Source organism: Macaca nemestrina, chromosome 12, assembly GCF_043159975.1.
Source record: "Macaca nemestrina isolate mMacNem1 chromosome 12, mMacNem.hap1, whole genome shotgun sequence".
Taxonomy (NCBI): Eukaryota; Metazoa; Chordata; class Mammalia; order Primates; family Cercopithecidae; genus Macaca; species Macaca nemestrina.
In genome coordinates this window covers 15,294,796-15,317,419 of record NC_092136.1, presented here as the reverse complement: position 1 = coordinate 15,317,419, position 22,624 = coordinate 15,294,796, and the positions used below count along the sequence as shown (strand labels likewise).

At 39.7% G+C, this 22,624-nt stretch overlaps 1 protein-coding gene across 1 annotated transcript; it reads left to right on the top strand.

Moving 5' to 3' along the window:
- Nucleotides 1–953: 953 nt before the first annotated feature.
- LOC105496506 (olfactory receptor 9I1-like) lies at nt 954–2,213 on the top strand. The gene has a single exon (XM_011767011.2). The coding sequence runs from the start codon at nt 954–956 to the stop codon at nt 1,893–1,895; it is 942 nt and encodes a 313-aa protein (XP_011765313.2). The 3' UTR covers nt 1,896–2,213.
- Nucleotides 2,214–22,624: the final 20,411 nt, after the last annotated feature.

Below are 22,624 nucleotides of genomic sequence, written 5' to 3'. Positions count from 1 at the left end.
TATGATTCTAGAATGTATATGAACCTAAGAGCATGTCACTCATATTATCTCAGAATTTAGAAAAAATAATTCTAAATGTGTGTCAGACCATGTTAACATACTATGTAAATTATATCCTTCACAATAATATTATAATTTGGGCATTGTAATCCTCATTTAACAAAGAAGGAGGCTGAAGTTCAGAAAGGTTACTTAACTTGCTCAAGGTCTGAAGGTATCCAAACCTACACCTTATTTCAAAGCCCGTGTCTTTTATACTACACCACTAGGGTTTCTTCAACGAAGTGCTTTCTTCCTCCACACGAGGCTGATTAAGGTTTCCAATTTGGGACCTGTCAGAAGTTTTGGAAGTGCCTCAGGATTGAGGTCTAACCTAGGCTTTGCCTGTTTCCCAATTGTGAAATCTGGGTCACTTCACTTCTTTGACCCTCATATTCTTCTGTCAAAAATGGGATTAACAATATGTGTTTCGCACAGGAACAGAAAACCAAACACTACATGTTTTTACTTATAAGTGGGAGCCGAACAAGGAGAACACGTGGACACAGGGAGGGGAACAACACATACTGGGGCCTGTTGGGGGAGGGCGAGAGGTGAGGAGGGCATTAGGAAAAAATGCTACTGTATGCCGGGCTCAATACCTAGGTGATGGATTGATAGGTGCAGCAAACCACCATGACACACATTTACCTACGTAACAAGCTGGCACATCCTGCACATGTAGCCCGGAACTTAACAAATAAAATAAAACAAAAATAAAAACAATATGTGCTTCGAAGGATTTCTGAAGGATCAAGTAAAATAAAGTTTGTGAAAATGTAAAGTGCTTTACAAATCTAAAAGATTATTATCATTACTGAGCAATGATCAAGTCAAGCCACTACTGCCTTAATTTATCTTCGATGAGACGTTATTATTATTATTTTTTAATTTCAGTGGATAACATTGGCTTCATGGCGGAGAATGGCACCATGGTGACAGAATTTGTTCTGATGGGGTTCCGTTTGCAGGCAGAGCTGCAGATAGGTCTTTTCTTTGTGTTTCTGGTCGTTTTTCTCATCACCATGGTGGGCAACCTGGGCATGATTGTGCTAATTCAGACTGAACCTCGGCTCCAGACTCCCATGTACTTCTTCCTCAGTCATCTTTCCTTCCTGGACATTTGCTACACTTCTGTTATTGTTCCTCAGTTTCTTGAGACTTTGGGAACTGATAAGATGGTCATCACCTATGAGCGCTGTGCCAGCCAATTCTTCTTTTTCACACTCTGTGCTAGCACTGAGTGTTTCCTTTTGGCTGTGATGGCTTATGACCGCTACGTGGCTGTGTGTAACCCTCTCCTCTATGCCATAGCCATGACACCACAGACCCGCCTGGGGCTGGTGGCTGGGGCATATGCTGGTGCCATAGTCAATTCTGTGATCCGCACTGGCTGCACCTTCTCTATCTCCTTCTGTAAGTCCAACTATGTAGACTACTTTTTCTGTGACCTCCCACCCCTGCTGAAGCTTGCCTGTAGTGAAACCAGGCCATGGGAATGGGTAATCTACCTCTTAGCTTTTCTGGTCATCACAACCAGCATTTCAGTGATTCTTACGTCATACTTGTTCATCATTCAGGCTATTCTGAAGATTCGTACAGCAGGTGGCAAAGCCAAGACCTTCTCCACCTGTGCTTCTCACATGACTGCAGTGACTCTTTTCTTTGGAACACTCATATTCATATACCTGAAAGGTGACATGGGCAAATCTCTTGAGGAAGACAAGATTGTGTCAATATTTTACACTGTGGTCATCCCCATGCTAAATCCAATGATCTACAGCCTGAGAAACAAAGACGTGAAGGAGGCTCTGAAGAAAGTTTTCAATAGGATGAGGGTTTCCCAAACAGAGTAACTCTTGAGCTCCGTCAATCCAGAAGTTTCTGCAAATCTTACTCTGGGCTTTTGTCTCTTCCTCCTAACACATGAACCAGGTCTCATAATTACGAAGACATATTGAGGGAGAAAAAGTTAGATTTGGGTTCCAGTACTTTCTTTATTGGCTCTATGACCTAGAGCCAGAAATGATCCACTTCAGTTTTCTCGTCAGTAGAATTTCTGCCTTGCTATGGTTAAAGGTCAAGAGATCTTCAGCCAGGATCAAGAGAGAGGGAATGCCAAAAGGCTTTGTAAATAGTAACATGCTATAAAATATGGATTTTTTTCTTATCATCCTGCATATTGTGGAGCATTTTCTCAGCTATTTGGATTTTCTTCTATTAAGATCATTTTTGTGCCTAACATGATTACAAAACTGTAACTCATTGTTTACCTAGTAAGGGGCAGTCACATTTTTGATCGTGGATTGTAGTGTGGATATCAGCCTTGATGAAAGAAAACTTTTCTTAACATTCAGTCATACCCAATTTAGGATTTGTCATGGAAAAAAGGAGGTGTGTTAGCCTGCTTCCCAAGATGGCATAGAGGACTCAGACACTGTGGAAAAAAGAAGGATGTAATGATTTGCATTAATTATTGGAAACAATTTGATCTTGATGTAGGGCTGAAGTGAGTCCCATATATAACTTTGTAATATTTCTTGATCACCAAAGGTCAGAAGCTCTATTTTATTTCTGAAGCATTGTTCATGGACCATCTGCCTCAATTAACTCAAGTTATTTCCTATTCTCCAATAATGAAAACCATTATCTACTTTCATCTCCTCTAGGACATTTACTCTATTGTCAGAAGACAGATAACAATGAATCTGACTGCCACTTTTTAATGACTTCCTCATCTGCTAGAAATATTACCTGGGAAATATCTCCATGGAGACTTCACAATTTTATTCATCAATTCAGCAAATATAATCTATCTACTATGTAACAAATATTAAGTTTAGAATATATTAAGTATATATTATATCTACTATGTATTGAATATTAAGTTTAGAGTAATAAATAAGATAGATATGGTTCCTTCAGCATGGAGATTAGAACTTGGGACATAGACAGATATTCAACCATTGCACGGTTAATTAATTAATTAATTATTTTTTACAATTTTGCAAAGTGAAACAAAAGCAGCACAGGGTGTTATTAGGCTGTGTAATTGGGTGCCAACCTAGTTTGGTGTGATCAGAAAAGGCTTCTGAGAGAAATTAACATTTAAGCAGAGGCTTTGAGAATAAGTATGCCATAGTCATGGGTTGTGAAGACTCTTCTAGACAGAAAGAGTTGCAAATTCAAAGGCCTGTGAAATGGGATGCCTTGAGGAACTGGGATTGGCTGTAGCATGAGGGAGTGGGTCTTAGGGTGAGATGCAACTGGTGAATTCCAGAGAAACTGTGTTACAGAGCCTTGCGGATTTGCTTAGGGACTTGTGAACTTTATTTCAAAAGTAGAGGGTGAAATGGTCAGATACGAATTTTTAAAAGATACCTTTGGCTGCAGTGTGATGAGTGGAAAGGAGGCTGGTGGTAGTGGAGTTGGAGGGAAATAGAACCACTTTGTCTATGAAACAACAGCTGGTACATCCCAGTGCATGGCATTTGATTTCCATGCAATACTGTATGCTTCATTCTAGGACACATGTTATGTTAGAGAAAGCTGGCAGGTGCATGACTTTGATGGTGGCTTAGGACTGATTCTTGGCAAAGTGGCAAAATTAGGGAAATGTGTTTTTGGTGATGCCCACCTTTTCATTGGTGCACTTTTCCTTCCATAAAGTGTGACCTTTCTCAGGTAGACACAGGTATACGCTATTTGTCCCTTCATCAAAATGATCATCAACTACTCTTTCTTAAGGGGTCAGCATGTTTCCATTAACCTACCATATGCCAGACTGTGTTAATGAGCTTAAGAAACCGCCCCTTACTGGGCTTCTTCTGTGCTTAAAGGCAGGGAAGGTCTTCAAATGTAAAAACAAAGAAATGAGCAAAATGCTAGACAGTGGGGGTTTGCTATTTTGATAGTGGCAGGAAAAACCTCATACCCCTCCCAGTTTCTACTTTGTGAGTGGCAACCAATTTTGCCTATAAATGAGTGATCTTTGATACATCTGCATTGTTTTATGTTTATACATTTGCCTCGTGTATGCACCAAGTAGATAAAAATAAAATGAAGTTTTAGTGTGTTTTAGGCAATTATCTTCTGATTAATGTAAAAAGCACTGAGGAATGCTGTATATTGTATTGCTATTATACATATTAATAAATGAATAAAAGCATTCATACATTACCTAATTTGTGTCAGATTCTGTACTGAGTTTCCACTTATTTTATTTAAAGGCTTCATTCTTAAAATAAAAAGTCTCATTCTTAAAATAGACTCTACACATACTCTTTTAGAAATAGAATTCAGTCAGGAATTCTGGCATTGTTTTCTTTTTTCCCTCTCACTTCTGAGTGTATTTCTTTTAGGAACTAGACTTTGGAATTATACATTTTTAGCTATAATACTTTGGCCTCAATTTGCCAACAATGATATTGGAAAGATGAAGAAAGCAGATCCTCAAACTCTGAACTGACCCAATTTAATTCACCAAAAGGCCAAAGTACTATGTTCTTGATCACTTAGAGCGACATCAAAACTTTAACTATGGATTTGTATTTTTCACATATATTAAGCTAGATAAACTAGATTATCAGCTAAACAAATAAAGCTAAATAAATGAGATTATCAGCATGAGGGCATGGGTCTAGGGTAGAAGGATGGAGTATAAACCATACAACACATAATCTAGGGTCTTTGGCAGAAGTGTGTGTATATATATATATATTTACTTTTTGTGTATGGGAATGCATTTTGTCTGAGGGAGCCACCATGCTTCAGATAAGAGCAAAAACAACCACACACAATTTTTCTTTTGTCATGAAGATCAGTACAAGATGGATAGAGATACTTACCAGATTTCTTTTTTACCTCCTTGCTCCAAGTCTATTTGTCTAAGCTACAGGGAAGGGAAAATGCCATCAAAGCCATGTGCAAATGACTACAAGAACAGAGCTGCCCAGGCCCCAATGCCACCATCCCCGTGGATCTCCCATACCTTTTTGGTGGCTATGGGGCTAAAGGGCAAAAAAGAAATGAAGCATTTTTGGTTTGAAGGTTTTTACTGGTGATGGAGTTCAAAGAAGGTAAGGCAGCTCTAGTTTTTGAATCTCATTTTGCCTGATTCTGAATTCAAACCTCAAACTAAATTTTCTCCTGAATCTTACCGATAGAGAATGTGGAGAGGATAAATCACCAGAGAAACTGGGGAGAGCCGACAGAAGTTGAAAAGAAAGGAGGCTGTCGGCTTCCCTGTAGTGGATCCGCGAAGTCGCTTGTGGAGATCAAGATGCTTCATGGACATTATACAATTCATCCTTTTGGTCCTGTTGGGAAAGACACTCTCAGCTATTTCCACTCATCTCTTCTTCAAAAACCATGAGGTTTTCTGAAAATAGTTGAAAAGAACATTGTGTCTTTTTCTTTTTCTCAACATCTTTGTCCTTATTTAAAACATAATAGTGAAACACAAAAATAAAAAATGACAGCAAGAGCATCAAAAAAGTGCTTTTGATCTTGTAACGGAATGAATATCTAAACTCTTTCTAATTCTACCCTTACTAAATTTGCTTCTTTGGGTATTAAAACCCCTGAAAAAAGCATTGTAAAAATAGCCTGTTGACATCTGTTGTTTTATATATAGACAGAGCCTAAAATATTTCATTCATTAATTCAATAAATTATCTCTTTATTGAGGAGCTGGGCACTCTGCTCCTCACTGTATCCCTGGTGTGTTGCTTAGGACTTCGCACATAGTTGGCACTTAACTAACTTAAAAAATTCCCTCTTGATTGTTTAAAAGCTTCTTTGGCAATAAAATACACGTAATATTGAAACTTACATGGTTAAAAAAATTTACCATTTTAACCATGTAAGTACACAATTTGGTGGCATTAAGTACATTCGTATTGTCTTGCAACCATCACCACTATCCCTCTCCAGAAGTTTTTCATCATCCCAAACTGAAACTCTGTACCCATTAACTCCCCATTTCCCTCTGCCCCCTGCAATCACCATTCTAGTTCTGTTTCTACGGATTTGCTTCTTCTAAGTACTTCATAAAGGTGGAATCATATAATATTTGGGTTTCTGTGTCTGGCTTCTTTCATTTAGCATAATGTTCTCAAGGTTCATGCAATTCGTAGCAAATATCAGAACTCCATTGCTTTTTATAAATCAATAATAGTCTGTTGCGTGGATAGACCATATTTTGTTTATCCGTTAATCTGTTGGTGGACACTTGGGTAGTTTCTATATTTTGGCTATTGTGAATAATGTTGCTATAAACGTGGGTGAACAAAGATTTGTTCAAGTTCCTGTTTCCTATTATTTTGCATAGTATATACTACTTAAAAGTGGAATTGTTGGATCATACGGTAAATCTATGCTTAACTTTTTGAGGAGCCACCTACTGTTTTTCACAGCAGCTGCACCGTTTTGCATTCCCACTGGCAATATATAAGGGTTCTAAGTTTTTCACATGCTCGACACTTATTTTCCATTTTTTTGGTAATAGCTATTCTAACGGGCATGAAATAGTATTTCATTATGGTTTTGAATCGCATTACCTAATGACTAGTGATGCTGAACATCTTTTCATGTTCTTATTAGTCATTTGTGTATCTTCTTGGATAAATGTCTATTCAAGTTCTTTACTCATATTTAAGTTGGGTTGTTTGGGCCTGGTGTGGTAGCTCACTCCTATAATTCCAGTGTTCGGGGAGAACCCCTGGTCTCAAGCGATCCTCCTACTTTGGCCTCCCCAACCACTGGGCAACATGATGAGACTCTGCCTCTGCAAAAAATAAAAATAAATTGGATTGTTTGTTTTTTATTGTTGAGTTGCGTGAGCTCTTTATATGTCATCATGTACCATATAAGGATATTTCAATCAACAATGGATCACATATCAATGGTTCCAGGAGGTTATAATGGAGCTGAAAATTTCCATCTCCTATGGACATTGTAAACATCCTAACATCATAGGACAACACATGACTCACATGTTTGTGGTAATGGTGGTGTAAACAAACCTACTGCACTGTCAGCCATATAAAAGTATAGCACATACAATTATGTACAGTACATAATACTTGATAATGATAATAAAAGAAGACGTTACTAGTTTATGTAGTTAATATACTAATGTGTTGTTATTTTAGAGTGTATTCCTTCTACTCACAGAAAGCAAGTTAACTCTAAAACAGCCCCAGGCAGGTCCTTCAGGAGGTATTCTAGAAGAAGGCATCATCATCACAGGAGATGACAGCTCCATGCATGTTATTGCCCCGAAGACCTTCTAGTAAGACAAGATGTGCTTTTGGTATGATACCTAAAAAATCTTTGCCACATCCAGTGTCATGAAGCTTTTCCTCTATGTTTTGTTCTAAGAGTTTTGTCATTTTAGCCTTTATGTTTAGGTATTTTATCCCTATTTAGTTCATTTTTGTATGGGTATGCCACATGCAAGTTAAGGACCCAACTTTATTCTTTTGCATGGGATATCCAGTTTTCCTAGCATTGTTTGTTGAAAAGAGGAACTCAACTAACTTTTACTGAGATCCTTAATACAATGAGAGGAGATGTGGTACAAAAAGTCTCAGGATTAACAGAAAAGAGCTCTCATACTCATTTTCAGGCCCACCCTTCTTCTTTCTCATCTATTGTTGGCTCCTTTTTACCTGTGTGGCAAATGAAGCCTGGGATGGTTAAATAATCCCAGGTACCCTGCCCCAGATACTACAGCTAAGTAGCAACTGTGTCTTAATGTTGCTTTTGAGAAGGTGGTGTTGCATCATTTGCTTTCATAGTTTACTTGGGGAAGGGGATGTTCCTCGGGGAAGGCAAATCCAAATCTGCAGAAGAGTGAATGACAGTTTGAAAACTGTCTTTGGTATGACTCTTGTTTCATAATACAAACAACATAAAGTAAAACTCTTCTGTCGAAAGCTTGTGGGACTGCACAGATGTTAGGGTGCAAGCGCTGGATGAATGTGAACTAAAAATGCTGGGGGAACATAGGTCTAGTGGGTATTAGCTCATTAAAGCTATGTATACACAACCAGTCCTTACTGAGAAAAGACATTTCCAGATGATATAGCCAGTGAATTTATGAATTTATGTCTTAGTTTTCAGTCCCCCAACCTTTTTTTTTTTTTTTAACCTTGCACACAGAATTACCCCAGGCATAATGATAACTGCCTTAGTTCTAAAGTTATTCAGTCTCTCCCGTTGCTCTCGGTACTTAAATTTCTTTTCCAGTTACAATAATCTACTGTAGGTAAGAGAATTGGGGTAGAAAGACACTCCAAGACAGTTCAGATTGCATCTTTATCAGGAACCTTGACACAGAGACTGCTGAGTTAACCAGACCATTGTTGCATTTCCCAGGAGCTCTGACAGGCTATGGGGAAATCCTCTCAGGCCAGGAGAATAGCGGTCCTGAGTTCCAGAAATTACAGATTGAGTAGTGATTCTACTCGATCTGTAACTGGTATTACAAGAGGATTGGTATGAGGACCCGGGGAAGTACATGTGGCAGCTAGTTCTGGAAGCCATGATGTGACTCAGGGATAGGTGGGAGGAGAAGATAAAGAATAGAAACTAATGAAATGGCAGAATCAGAACGTTTATTTTATTTTAAAGCTTTATTTATAATTCACAGATAATATTCGTACATATTTATGAAATTCAGGACATTTAAAATAAGCTAATCATGGAATTCTCTCCAGAAGGGCTGTTTCAATTTGCATTGAATGAAAATGCTGGATCCCCTATGATCTGACAGCATTTGGGAGCATTCATTTTAAAATATGGCCAATACTTACTTGGAAAGTATCTCATTATTTTAATTTGTATTTGTTTGATTATTAATGAGCTTCAGAATCATCTCATTTGTTTGCATCATTTGTATTTCTTTTGTAAATTTTTTATGTGCTTTGTTGATTGATTTATAAGAGCAACTTGTACCTTAGGAAAATCAGTCCTTTGTCTGTCATTTGTATTGCAAATATTTTCACAAATTTGCCTTTTGAGTTCACTCATGATGCTTTTAACTTCCAAAAATGTTAAAATTTGATGTAGTTAGATTTATTCATTTTTTTCTTTTATAGCTTCTAGGTTTTCTATTGATTTTAGAAAGGCCTTCTCTCCAAGATAATCAAATTATTTACCTTTTTTTAAGATTTGCTACAATTTCATTTTTTATGTCTCACATCTTGGATTCGTCTTGAGTTTATTTTGCACACATGACAGTGCAAGTTTCCATTTCTCTGGGAGATTGCTGGGCGACATGTCTCCCTCTGGAATCCAAGCTCCAGGAGGGCAGGCACTTAGCTTGCGCTGCTTGCCAAAGTGATGCTGGTGCCTGGCACAGAGTCTGCCACCTGGTAGGCACTTAGTAAGCTCTTCTTTAATTAGTACATGATAAAATTCTAGAAGATAGAGGGATGAGCTGAATCTAGCAGGAAGAAACCTTTATTTCTGGATTTTATCCTCTAAAAGAAATAGAAATAGAATAAAGCATGCCCAGAAAATGAAAACCAAGGTGGTAAAGGAACCAGAAACCAAATTAGAGGAGGCACTGGGGATGCTTGCTTTGGAAAAAATTCAGTGAGGAAATCTCTTCCTTTGTCTAGTGTTGAGGAGATGGATGCCTTGGCTTTTAGAGTTTAAGAAAGAGCTCTGGAAGGAACTGTTCAAAGAGAGGATGGGTTGTCTTTGGAGATGGTGAGTTCCCTTTCCCTGGGAGTGCTCAAGTGTAGATGGATGTTTTCTTGGGGACTGTTGTGGAAGATTCAAACATCAGGAGCCAAGCAAATGAGTGATATGGACTCAGGATAATTCAATAGGAAAGGGTGGGTCATGCTCCATAGGAGCAATGACCTCTCAGCTCTAACCAAGAGATGCCATGTGTTGCAAGAAATCTGCATTTTGTTTTTCAAGAGAAATTTGAAAACGAATTTTAAAAAATGGAAAGTTTATGGATTTTTTAAAACTTAGGTTTGTTTTAAAATCCCGATTTGATGTCTGGATTTCTCTTTCGGCCCAGCAGTTTGCAATCTCCATCACAGATAACAGTGGAATTGTATATAGAAAGTGGCACAGTTTCTGGACTATATGAGCTTTCAAACTTCTCTAACCTTGGCTCTCTGATTTCCTGAGCTATATAAATGTAAGAGAATATTAATAGTGTCGCTATATCGCTAGACTATGACTCAGCATATGAGAAGAGCAGATTGGATGGAGGAAGAATTAGGATTTGAGGGAAGGAAGGTTGTCTCTGGAATTACTCTGCTCTGTACAACTTATCATCATTTTATGCCAATAAATATTAATTGTTGGTAATAATAGATGATGAGCGTCACATAAACAAGTCTTAAGAGGAGAGAAAAGGCTAGGAAGTAGTGTTTAAAGAAGTGACAATGGAGAGACAGAGACAGAGAGGGAGAGAGCGAGAGAGAAGAAGGAGGAGGAGGAGGAGGAAGAGGAGGGGAAGGAGGAGGAGAAGGAGGAGGAGAAAGAGGAGGAGAAGGAGGAAAGAAAGCAACTTTAAACTGAAACTCCCTTGTGCATAAAAGGAAATTAAGAGTCTGAGAACTCTACTCTTAGCCCAGTGGCCTTGGAGACACAAGGCTTCTGCAGGCTCCCTTATCCACTAATAAGATTAAGTGTTTTGGCTTAGCAATAAAAATAGTGCCATGGATTTTTTTTGTTTGTTTGTTCTGTGATGAAGCTGAAAGGAATGGGAATTGTTACTGTTTCCCAATCCAACATTATTTTGTTGCATCTTTATAACTATTATTGGAGAGGGTTGAATGTACAGTCCAAGAGAGATGGTTTTCCTTCGTTTAGTGCAGTAGTGTGACTATAGTTAACAAAAATTAACCATACATTTCAAAATAGCTAGAAGAGAAGATCTGAAACATTCCCAACACAAAGAAATGACAAATATTTGAGGTGATGAATATTATAATTACACTGATTTGATCATTACACATTGTATGCATATACCAAAATAACACATGTACCCCATTCATGTGTACAATTATTATGTATCAGTAAACATTTAAAAAGAAAGTTTTCCAAGGTCACATAACATAGCCAGCAGCTGAGCTAGGATTGAATATTGGCAGTTTGTCTGTAGAGCGGCATTCAGCCGTTGTGAAGTTCACCTCCCACTACACTGGGCTCTTCTATCAGGGTGAGCTGTTAGGTGCTTGCTTTTCGTTGCTTAGATGATAGTGATTTTAAGGTACTTTATCAGCCAGGTTCTCTAAAGAAACAATAGAAAATATATTTTTATCTATATATAGCATTTATATTTCTACCTACCTTCCTGCCTACCTACCTGTCTACCTATCTATCTAGAATTATTTTAGAGAATTTGGCTCATATGATAGTGGGGGCTGGCAAGTCTGAAATTTGCAGAGCAGGTGGCAGGTAGAAGGCTCAGAGAAGAGATGATGTTGTAGTTCTCAGTCTTAAGTTATGTGGAGGAAGAATTCATTATTTTTTGTGAGTCTTTTCCCTTAAGTTCTTCAACTTACAGGATGAGGCAGACCCACATTACAAAGAGTACTCTGCTTTACTCAAAGTCAACTGATTTAAATGTTAATCATAGCAGAGAAAAATACCTTGATGGCAATGCTTAGGCTGGTGTTTGGTTCAATAACTGGGCACTGTAGCCCAGCCAAGTTGATACAGAAAATGAACCACACAGGTTCCTTGAAGATTGTGTGGTTTAGTACTTACTTTTAAGGAAGTGCTCACTCTCTGAGTTGTGCAAGTGCAGGGTCAGTACCTGAAAGTGAGAACCTCCTTAAATTTTGCACTTCGCTTGTCTTACCCTGGTCCTGGCCCTGCTTTCCACAAAAGATCCAAGACAGTGTCTTTAACGTGGGTCTTCTTCCAGCAGTACGAACTGGGAGTCAGACAGACCCAGATTTGATGCTGCCCCCATTATTCCTGTGAGATATTGAATAAGTGGCACAATCATTCTGAGCCTCAGTTTGCTTAACAGTGGAATAGGTATAATAACATCACCTGCTTTCCAAGGATGTTGGGAGGTGACAGAATATCAACTCAGACACAAGGGTGAAGACTAGGATTTGTTATGGCAAATTCTTTTTTTAATTATAGCAGGATAATTTGTTTTAGCATTTTTTTTTTACAATTTTGGCATATGAAATGGCCAAGTCTTGCCTTTTCTTTTTCTTTTCTTTTCTTTTCTTTTTTTTTTTTTTTGAGACAGAGTCTTGCTCTTTTGCCCAGAAACTGGAGTGCAATGGCGCAATCTCAGCTCACTGCAACCTCTGTCTCCCTGGTTAAACGATTCTCCTGCCTCAGCCTCCCGAGTAGCTGGGATTACAGGCACCCACCACTGCACCCTGTTACTTTTTGTATTTTTAGTAGATGTGGGCTTTCGCCATGTTGGCCAGACTGGTTTTGAACTCCTGACTTCAGGTGATCCGCCCACCTCGGCCTCCCAAAGTGCTGGTATTATAGGCATGAGCCACTGGGCCTGGCCAGTCTTGCCTTTCTTTTGTGCATTCCTTGATGCTTCATCTTGATTTATAAAGCCTAGAAATTTAACAAAACAAAAAGTACAAGCCTGTCCCCAACCCCTGTATAGAGGGAAGAAGAATGCCACACACAACCAGGAGACGGTGTGATCTGCTGCTACCTTGTATGGGATAGTCCTTGTGTCCACTCATTAAAACAGGGTAGAAGGTAGTTTCAAAAGTACTGTTAGTAGTTCATATTAAAAGCCGATGTGTAGGTAACAAAATAGGAGTTCTGTAATTGTATCTTTTCCCTAATTCAAAATGGTTTTCTTGGTTAGTGAGGTCTTAAAATACTTAGAAAAAATTACATCTCGTATGACTGTAATTGTATAGGTATTTTACATATGGCCATATGGATTAAAGATCTATTTTCTTTATGATAATAAACACATTATTTAACCAACAGAACAACGTTGTAATATCTCACGGATATATTGGAGACAAAATTCCCTGAGACTTCTTCTGTGTATTGATCTATACTCTCTCTTTCTGCTCTCTCTTTCTCTGTCACTTTGTATATCTATCCATACATTTGATAATTTTTGGCTCTTTTCCTGGATAGTAGAGCCCTTTGCTAGACTTGGACTTTACATTTTGCAGTTTCAGTTGCAGAATAGTTTAATAAACAATTAGCACATGAGAACTAGGGAAAGGGTGTGGATGATAGAGAGCAGGAAAGTTTGAACTTTTAAATAAGATAATAAGGCATTTTTCTTAATAACCTGGGAGTCAACCTGATGCCTTGTAGCATATGGTTTCAGTTGGTCTTAGATTGAAGACCAAAATCCTGAACCTGGCCTGTAAGGTTCTAAGTAATCCAGCCCCAACCAACTGCTAGGCTTGCCTGGTACCATACTCTCCTTAGCCCTGCCTTGGCTTAAAGGCTCCTTCCAGTCACTCAAATACATGAGTATGGCTAATTCCATACTGTCCAGGGTCTGCTCAGGCCACTCCACAGCCTCTACTCACTTTCCTACCAGGGTCATTCCTACTGACATTCAGATCTCAGCTTACTTGCTCAGTGATCTTCCCAGGCCTTCCCTGATGGGGTCTATGAACCTCTTTTTATTTCTCATAGCTTCTCATAGAATCTACCCTCTGTAGCACTTAACACAAATGTAATTTTACATTTTTCAGTGATTAATATTCAATAACAGTCTATTTCCCCAATCGGATTGTAAACATCATGAAGGCAAGGGCTGTGTCTCTTTTGCTCATCATTAAATCCTTATCCTCTAGTAGTAAAAATAACACCTGAGAAAAAGGAAAGAAGGAAGAAAAAAAAGAAGGAAGTAAAAGACAGAAAGAAAGAGGAAGGAAAGAAGGAAGGATTATGGAGTAGTTGAGGTAGCCTCTGCTTAATGCTACACATCAAGCTTTAAGTTCTGTTTGATGACCTGTAAGCCAAGTGAGGATAGCCCATCCTGTTCAGAAAGAATTGTATATATTGCTGTTTCAATGACTAGCAGCCTCTACCAGCAGGTCTTTTCCTAATGAGGCTTAAAATACAGATGGAATGTTTTTAAAGAACTCTGAGAACTTCATTTTCTGAAAACTGGAGAAGCAGACGTGAACAGGGAGGTGCATTAGCTGATGCTTTTCTGAGCACTTCAGCTAAATGGCAGATGAGACTTTCTCCCACTCCTCAGGCTTCACTCCTTATTTGACACCTTCTCAGGCTCTCTTAGTCAGGGATTGTTGGCTATGGCAAATAGAAATCTATTCAAGCTAGCTCAGTAGAGTGAGAGGTTTTTTTTTTTTTTTTTTTGGTAAAGCTAAAGTAGGCAATTTCAAGGATAAGGAAGCTGAACTGCTGTGAGGCCTCATGGGAACTAGACTCCAGGAGCTACTGGGAACCAAAGCTTCATTCTCATGTCTCTGGGGTGTCATGGTCCAGCTCAGCTCTGCTTCGCTCTGATTATTTCTGTCCTTCTTTAAATCAGCTTTCTCTGTTTCTCTGGGGCCTCAACCTGGCCACTAGCCCACAAACATACATGACTAGTCAGTTCAAGTTCTCACCACCAATCTGACCATGGTACTTGTGATTTTTGGTTAAAATTCTCCAGAGAATGAACATGGGTGAACAGGTCAGCCACACTATTGGGCATATTGTCTGCTATACATTCAAATAAGGTCTGGGTCATGTGATATAAACATAGCTGCCTAGGTCTGCTGTTTGGTTTTTTTTTTTCACATTTTTCATCGGAAGAGTTTTAAAAGACGTGGGCTATTAGTCCTAATCACGTCCATTATACAGCAAGTGTCCATGTCCTTGCTTTATCACGTATCTTTGAAGAGACTACCAATCCTTACCATAGTCTCTTGAATGCCTCTACTTTCAGCAGTGGATACATCATAGCCAAAGGAAAGAAATGGGAACCGAGGTGGTTCCATCTTCCAGGCTATAGTTCACTGAAACAGGGGAGGCCACCTGACCCAAGGTGGGCTAGTTTCAGACCCTTCTGCAGGAATTTGGAATTGGAACTGTGAAAGACTGGTCTTTCTAAGGGGCTGGACTTGTACTATGTACAATTGGGAACTGTGGTTAGCCACATTCTGTCATGCGGACTGGGTTGCAAAGGAATCAATTCTTCAGTCATAGAGAAATGTGAGGCTAATGTGCAGAGAGAAGCAGAAATGAGAGGCGAGGAAGGAACCCTTCCTAGGTTCCTGATAGCTCTTCACGAACAAGTAGAGCTTTCCTTAACTTGGCTGCTTTTTTGCTGGTGGGTTATGTGAGATTCTTTCCAGTCCTTATAATAAGTCCCTTTTAAACATCTTAGAGTCACTTGGGTTGGTTTCTGACACTTGCATCCAAATATCTTGACTAATATAAAAATCAGATGTATCAGGAGTAATGTGTAAAATCAGGCCTTCAGAAAAAAAAAAATGTGTTGTCATCTGAGACAATGATGGGAACAGTGAGGACCTCCCCATCCTGAAACTGTCTCTTGGTATGTCCTGGCAAAGAAATTGGTGAATTACCATCACCTGTTATTATCTGAGACTCAGATCACATACCTCCAGAAATGGAGAGGTTAGGGATCTTGGCTAAATATCAGGATGTTGAGAGTATTGTTGCTTCTTGCAGGCTTTTGTAGAGAGCAACCAAATAGAAACAAATTCTTGTCTAGGACTTCCTCATATGGGAAGATACAGAAGCCACCCAGCATCAGCTCACAGAATTACAGAAGTTAAAAAAATTAGTCATTAGATTGATGGTAGCTTGGAGGGATTGAGAAAGCTTTAATAGATCTCACTCTTCTTGCAGGCAGCCAACCATGAGTCAATTCATGAAGTCCAGTTCAGGGACTTTGAATTTTATTTAAAAGACAAGGACATTGGCAGCATAGGGAAAGAATATTTTGGCTTTGTGTGAAGAATTGACAGAAGAGAATTTAAAAGTAAAACAGACAGACAAGTTTGAAGATAATTGCCACAGTCTGAAACAATTTGATAGTCACCTGGTCTAGAATGGTAGCAGTGAAGATAGAGGTCGGGTTCAAAATATTTTTCTGGAGGTCGATTTGAAAGGATTTACAGATGGCTAGTGTAGCCGACTTAATTTTTAAAAGATACTCATACCAAATAACATCCCATCCAATGTTCTCTTCTTGCAATAAGATGTTGATACATGCCTCCATCAAGAGGCGGGGTCTATGATCTTTTCTCTTGAAACTGAGCAGATCTTAATAAATAGTTCAAGCAGTAAAATGTTGCAGAAGTGATGCTCTGTGACTGCTGAGACTGGGCCATGAAAGGCAATATGGCTTCCGCCTGGCTCTCACTTTCACTTGGAATGTTTGCTTGTAGAACTCAGTCACCATTTTGTGAGGAAGCCTAGACTACATGAAGAGGCCATGTGTAGAGTGTATGGTCAACAGCTCTGCTAGCCCCTCAGCTGTAGTCAGCACCAACTTTTAGACATGTGATTAAATGAGGCTTCAGTTAATTCAACTTTGAGTCCTTGGGCATTTCAGTTGAGGCCTTGACATGTCCTAACTGAAATCCTGAATCAGAGAACCCATGAGTGATAATAAATGATTATTGCAGTTTTAAGCCACTAAGATTTGAGATAATTTATTGTGAAGTGATAGATAACTACAGATTGAATGTGGGCTATAGGAGGAAAAAGGTAAGTTTAAGATGATTCCAAGAATTTTGATCTGAATGAGTAGAATATTTGTTGTTGTTGTTTTTAGAGGTGGAGTCTTGCTCTGTCACCCAGGCTGGAGTACAGTGGCATGATCATAGCTCACTGTAACCTCAAACTCCTGGGCTCAAGCCATTCTCTTGTCTCACCCTCCAGAATTGCTAGGACCATAGGCATGTGCCACCATGCCTGGCTAATTTAAAAAATATATATATATTTTTGGTAGAGATGGGGTCTTGCTATGTTGTCCAGCCTAGTATTTTTTTTTTTTTTTTTTTTTTTTTTTTTTTTTTTTTTTTTTTTAGTGAAAACACGAATTCTTCTTTGAATATGTCAAGTTTGAGATAGCTTCCCCTAGCACTCTCTGCTTTATCCACACTGGCCTTCTTAGTATCTCTGAAATGTAGCAAGTTCATGCCCACCGTAGTCTACAATAATGAAATCCTCAACAACCATTTTGTAATATATGACAGTGACTTCATGGTCACAAGTGGATTGAACAAGAGATTTCACTTAACTTAATCAAGCCAACTACAGTAATCTCCTAGGAATTTGGAAATGAATGTAGAGAGTTAAGAGTTCTAACTGAATACCATTTATTTCTTTCTCTTGCCTGATTGCCCTGGCCAGAACTTCCAATACTATGTTGAATAGGGGACAGGGGGCGGGGAACGTCACACACCGGGGCCTGTCTGGGGTGGGAGGCAGGGGGAGGGATAGCATTCAGAGAAATACCTACTGTAAATGATGAGTTGATGGTACAGCAAATCAACATGGCACATATACACACCTGTGTAACAAACCTGCACGTTGTGCACATGTACCCTAGAACTTAAAGTATTTTTTTTTTAAAAAAAGAGTTCTACATGTGACTGAACCAAAACCATTTAAACTTGGGAGCTGTGGGCTTAAATGTTCTGCAAGGCAGAGCAGGTAGAATGCTCTGATCTTGAGTGACAGAAGGAGAGAGAGAGTGAGAGAGAGAAAGAATGAGGCAATGGCATAACAGATGGACAGAAAATACTGCCTGAATTCTCAAGGGATTTCCAGTGGGAAATCTTCAGCCCAGTTGTAATCGTGGCTTGGCTTCTGAATACACATATCCTTATAATAAATTTCCTTTTGTTTTTGTTTTGCTCAGGCTTGTTCTTTTCTTTTCTTAGACAGAGCCTTGCTCTGTCACCCGGGCTGGAGTGCAATGGTGCTATCTAGGCTCACTGCAACCTCCGCCTTCTGGGCTTAAGTGATTCTCCTGCATCAGCCTCCCAAGTAGTTGGGATTACAGGTGCCTGGCTAATTTTTGTATTTTTGGTAGAGATGGGGTTTCGCTATGTTAGCCAGGCTGGTCTTGAACTCCCGGCCTCAGGTGATCCTCCCACCTCGGTCTCCTAAAGTGCTGGGATTACAGGTGTGAGCCACTGCACCCAGTCCTCTGGTTGGTTTTTGTTACTTGAAACTAGAGGGTCCAAACTGATATATACAGTTAATCAGAACCTCCTTGTTTCTCTGGAAAGCAACACCAAGCTCAAGGCTCCTTAAAATAGCTTTGCTCAGAGGTCTTTCTAAACACCCAGAGCTTTCCCTGCCTCCTTAAAGTATGTATAGAGCTCCACGGAGGTGCTAATTGGCAACTGGATACTGAGCACACTGACTTGGTTAAAGTGGTTAAATAGTTTACTCATGCCATTCCTGTGCGGAACCTTTTGACTTATATTTTAGAGAGACAAGAAAATAAAGGAGTTCTTGAAGAAGGTTCCTAATAGTTACACTAACCTTCTTTGTAACTGTGTGACATGCTAATATACCATTATAGTCCTTCCTTACGAGTAATAGGAAGTCATAATAAATACAAATGTCCTAACTTCTCTGAGAAAATCACCTTTCATCTTTTGGAAATGTTATGTTTTGTTTGAATGTGTTATAGGTAATGATACATGGAAGGGGACTTGTTCTAATAATGGTTTTCAGGGTGTTAAAACTCAGGCTGTCTAACTTGCAACAGTAGCAAGGTTGTGGTTAATGAATACGTGCTGCTAAAATGGTTTCAGAGGGAGGAATAGGAGGGAGCCTTGTATTAGTGAAGCTGTCTATGCCACACTGTGATAGTTGGAAGAAAACCTTTCTGGGTCTTTGGAAAAGGTAGGACACTAAGGGAAGGGTGATATTACTTTCTGACTCTGTAAGGAGCAGGAAAGGCAAAGGAGTGAGAACAATGTTCACTACAGTGCCAGCTGGTGATACTAAGAAGGTAATTTAATACCTTCTTTCTGAAAAAAATGTGACAAAAGTGAAATAATAATTTATATATTTTGAGTGCTTCCTATATGCCAGGTGAGAGACGAATGGCATCTCTGTAAAGTTGGTGGGTGTCAGGTGAGTGACCTTGGGTAACTTTCATCCCTCCTACCCCATGTCTTTGTTACTACTTCAGCAGAATGGGGAGAATCACATATTCTCTGCTCTTTGCAGAGCTCTTCGGAGGACAAAATGGAAGGGACGCTGTTCTGAAAGGTCAAAGGTATCCTGTAAATATAAGAGCTTGGCAAATTTTCTTTCTTTGCCTCTTTCTCTATGTAAGGAAGATGGGGTGGAAAGAAAATGAGGGAGAAGCTTTGGCTGGAATTTACAGAGGGGTGAAGCAGATAGGCAATAAATACAATAAGTACATTATATGTTATGTTAGAAGGTGACAATTCCTACGGCGAAAACTAAGGCGGGATCAGGAGAATGGGGAATGTGCAATTTTAAGTGTCTTGCTCGAATTTTAATTTTAAGGTTCAGTTCAAATGCCACTTCCTTGGAAATCATCTCCCCTGAATTTTATCCTGGTGTGGGAATGATTGATTACATATATGGCTTAGCTCTTAACAGTAGAGTATAAAATTTTTGAAGGCAGGAAATATGTGTATGTATCTGTGTGTGTGTGTGTGTGTGTGTTGTGTGTGTATAAATTTCAGCCATGGTCTCTAGACCACCTTTCTCAATCAAAAATGAGAAATGACTGAATGTGCAGATGGCTCCCACCTGTTCCCTTCCTGGCCCCACCTTTGTCAAAGGAGTTCCCTCCTGACCTTGCTCCCTTCCTTTTTCTTGTCTGGACATTTTGAGACTCATAAAAAATGCATATGCATCTGATGCTAAGAATAATTACCACAATTTCTCAGCTGCAGAGAGCTGGTAAAGGTCATGCCAACTTGCTGTCTGTGCCAGTTGCTTCTCTGGGCAGTGGACTTGTCCTATTTATTTTTCCCTAAGGTTTCTCTTGTGTTAAAGATTAAAGGAGAAACCTGATGAAGTGCCTGACTCCAGGGAGGGCAAACTAGAGGCTACAATGGGCCTTGCCTTTTCCTAGGTGGATCAGTCTCCATTCTACCAATTCTAGGTGAATAGCCGGGGTGGGGATGGGGGGTTGGAGGGGGGAGGGCTGTTCCCCAGGCCACAGCTGGCAAGGGTGAGGGTGGCAGAGTCTGTGATTCATGATATTATGTTGACTGAGGAACCTGGACCTTGGAAGATAGATGATTCCTCATGGGACAAGTCAGAACTAGAATTCAGGCTCCCTTAACCATTCTTAGTGATGGCCCAACTGGGTGCATGGCTTTTAGAAATGGAGACTGAAGAGAAACCTTTTCTATTCCTACACAAAAGGTGCTATTTGCATGTAAATAACCCCAATATCAGCAATAATCTCTCCTCGGAGACCCACACTGGCCACGGATTGGCTCTGACAGTGTTGGGACAGAACAAACTAGTAGAGTCTTATGCTGGAACTGGAGCCTACAGACAGAGGATATTCCCCCACCTTGCCTCCGCTTGTGGGGGTTGCGGGGATGCGCATGGAGGGATTTATGGGAAGGGAAAGAGGAGGAGAAGAGAATGATAAAGTTAAATCTTTCTAGCTTCCTGTCTTTTGGTGGCTAAATTATGATTACTTCATATTTCTTTGAGGAGCTAATAAGAAAAACAGATGAGGATATGGAAACCCAGAGTGATACGAGACTTACCTGGGACCACACAGCTAGTCCAGGATGGCGGTGGGGATGGGGTAGGAGGTGGGAATGAAGAACCACATGTCTGGTTGCCCATGCAGTGCTCTTTTTCTATGTCCTCACCTTGAGATTACAATCAGTGAAAGCGCAGAGGTCATGAGCAGAGAGAGAACAATGAACAAGGAGGGAAAGCGATTCTTCAGGGAAAGGTGAGATGGGTTTCAGGTGAGGAAACTGATCAGGTTCACCTGGTCCACACCCATCCTAATGCTGCCAAAGCAAACCTTTTTTACTTGTCACATGCACAGTGACTCTTTCACATTGACCTTGCTGCCCAGGTGCTTTCAGCAATATCAAACATTCTCTCGATAGCCCAACACTAGGATTTTGCCATGACTGCTCTGAATTAGCCAAAAATTCCTGCATCATCACTTGTCAAGTTGCATTATAAAATAGTTCCTTGGTCACATGCTTGCTTTTTCTGCTAGACTCTGAACTCCTTGCTGTCCTTTGAACACCCCAGGCATGGTCTTGCCTCAGGGTCCTTGCATTTGTTGTTCTCTCTGCTAGAATGCTATTCCTCCAGATGTCTGTATAACTTGCTCTCTTGATTCCTTAAAATCTTTGCTCACTTATTGCCTTTTAATGAGGCTTTCTCTGATAACCCTATTGAAAATAGAAAACAACCTCCATAATTTCCTTTTCTGCTGTATTTTTCTGCATAGCACATCACTATCTGTTATAATATATGTTTTCCTTTTATGTTATTTTCTGTCACTCCATAAGAATGCAAGTTCATAACAGCAGGGTTCTTTGCTGTGCCCTCAGTCCCTAAGCAGTCCCTGGAAGAGAATAAGTGTCCAGTAAATATTTGTGGACTAAATGACAAGTGAGTGAATGTACTCCTGCAGGTTAGACACATACATCACGGTTCCTGGCATCCAACACATGCTTAATGCCTACGGAGTGAAAGACAAATTGTGTTTCTCTCTGGAGTTCTATTTAAAACTGTTCCTGATCATTTAATATTACCTTCTGTGGCTTCGTGACTCCTTGATCCCTTTTGTGAAGGGACTGCTTAGGAAACAGCCTCTCCCACATTCAGAGCTGTCTAATAAATTGTGTAGACATTATTGAGCTGTTCTCTGATTCCCCAAATAGGCTAAGTTGGCTAATTGTTTGCTCCTGCAGTACCCTCTCTGCTGTTTTTTTGAAACGCACAAACCACTTATTGTTACTTGTCTGATGTCTGTTTTCCCCAATGGGCCTTAAAGGTTTCAACAGGGCAGGGTCCATGTGAAACTTGCTCCCTGCTGTTTCCCGCACTTCCAGTCCACTACCTGACACTCAGTGGACAGTAAATGAGTATTTGTTGACTGAAGGGACCAGGTATCATTAGCAGTGCCAAGGAGGGATTAAAATACGTTCTTTGACCCCAGGCACTGGATTGAGTAATGCTTTAAAGACATTTCTCACTCCCAAGCACCTCAGTGAGCACATCTTTTGGGAAATTCCTTCATCTGAGGATTGGACATTTATAAAATTATGTACCTTCAGAAGTTATCAGATTGAACAAAGGAATTCTGCTGTTTATTCAGCACAGGAAAATGACAAACTGCTCCCCAGGTTTCTCTATATTTACAAATTGCTTCTCTGATGTCTTTCAGCTTGCAGGAAAGAGGCAGAGACGGTGGGTCACCAAAAAGTGTCCTTGGACTAACCATATAATGATGATAATGATGATTGCTACTAACTTTATTTATTGCAATACATGAGATCCGGTTAAATACATTGAGTGCACAGCCTAGGATTCTCAAATATTTTTGTTAGCATTTTGTCAGTTCCCATGATTTATATTTTTAGGTAGTCCCTTTCTTTTAAAGGCT

Bases quoted from the DNA above. Each gene is read 5' to 3' on its own strand.
- LOC105496506 (XM_011767011.2), top strand. From the start codon at position 954: ATGGCGGAGAATGGCACCATGGTGACAGAATTTGTTCTGATGGGGTTC.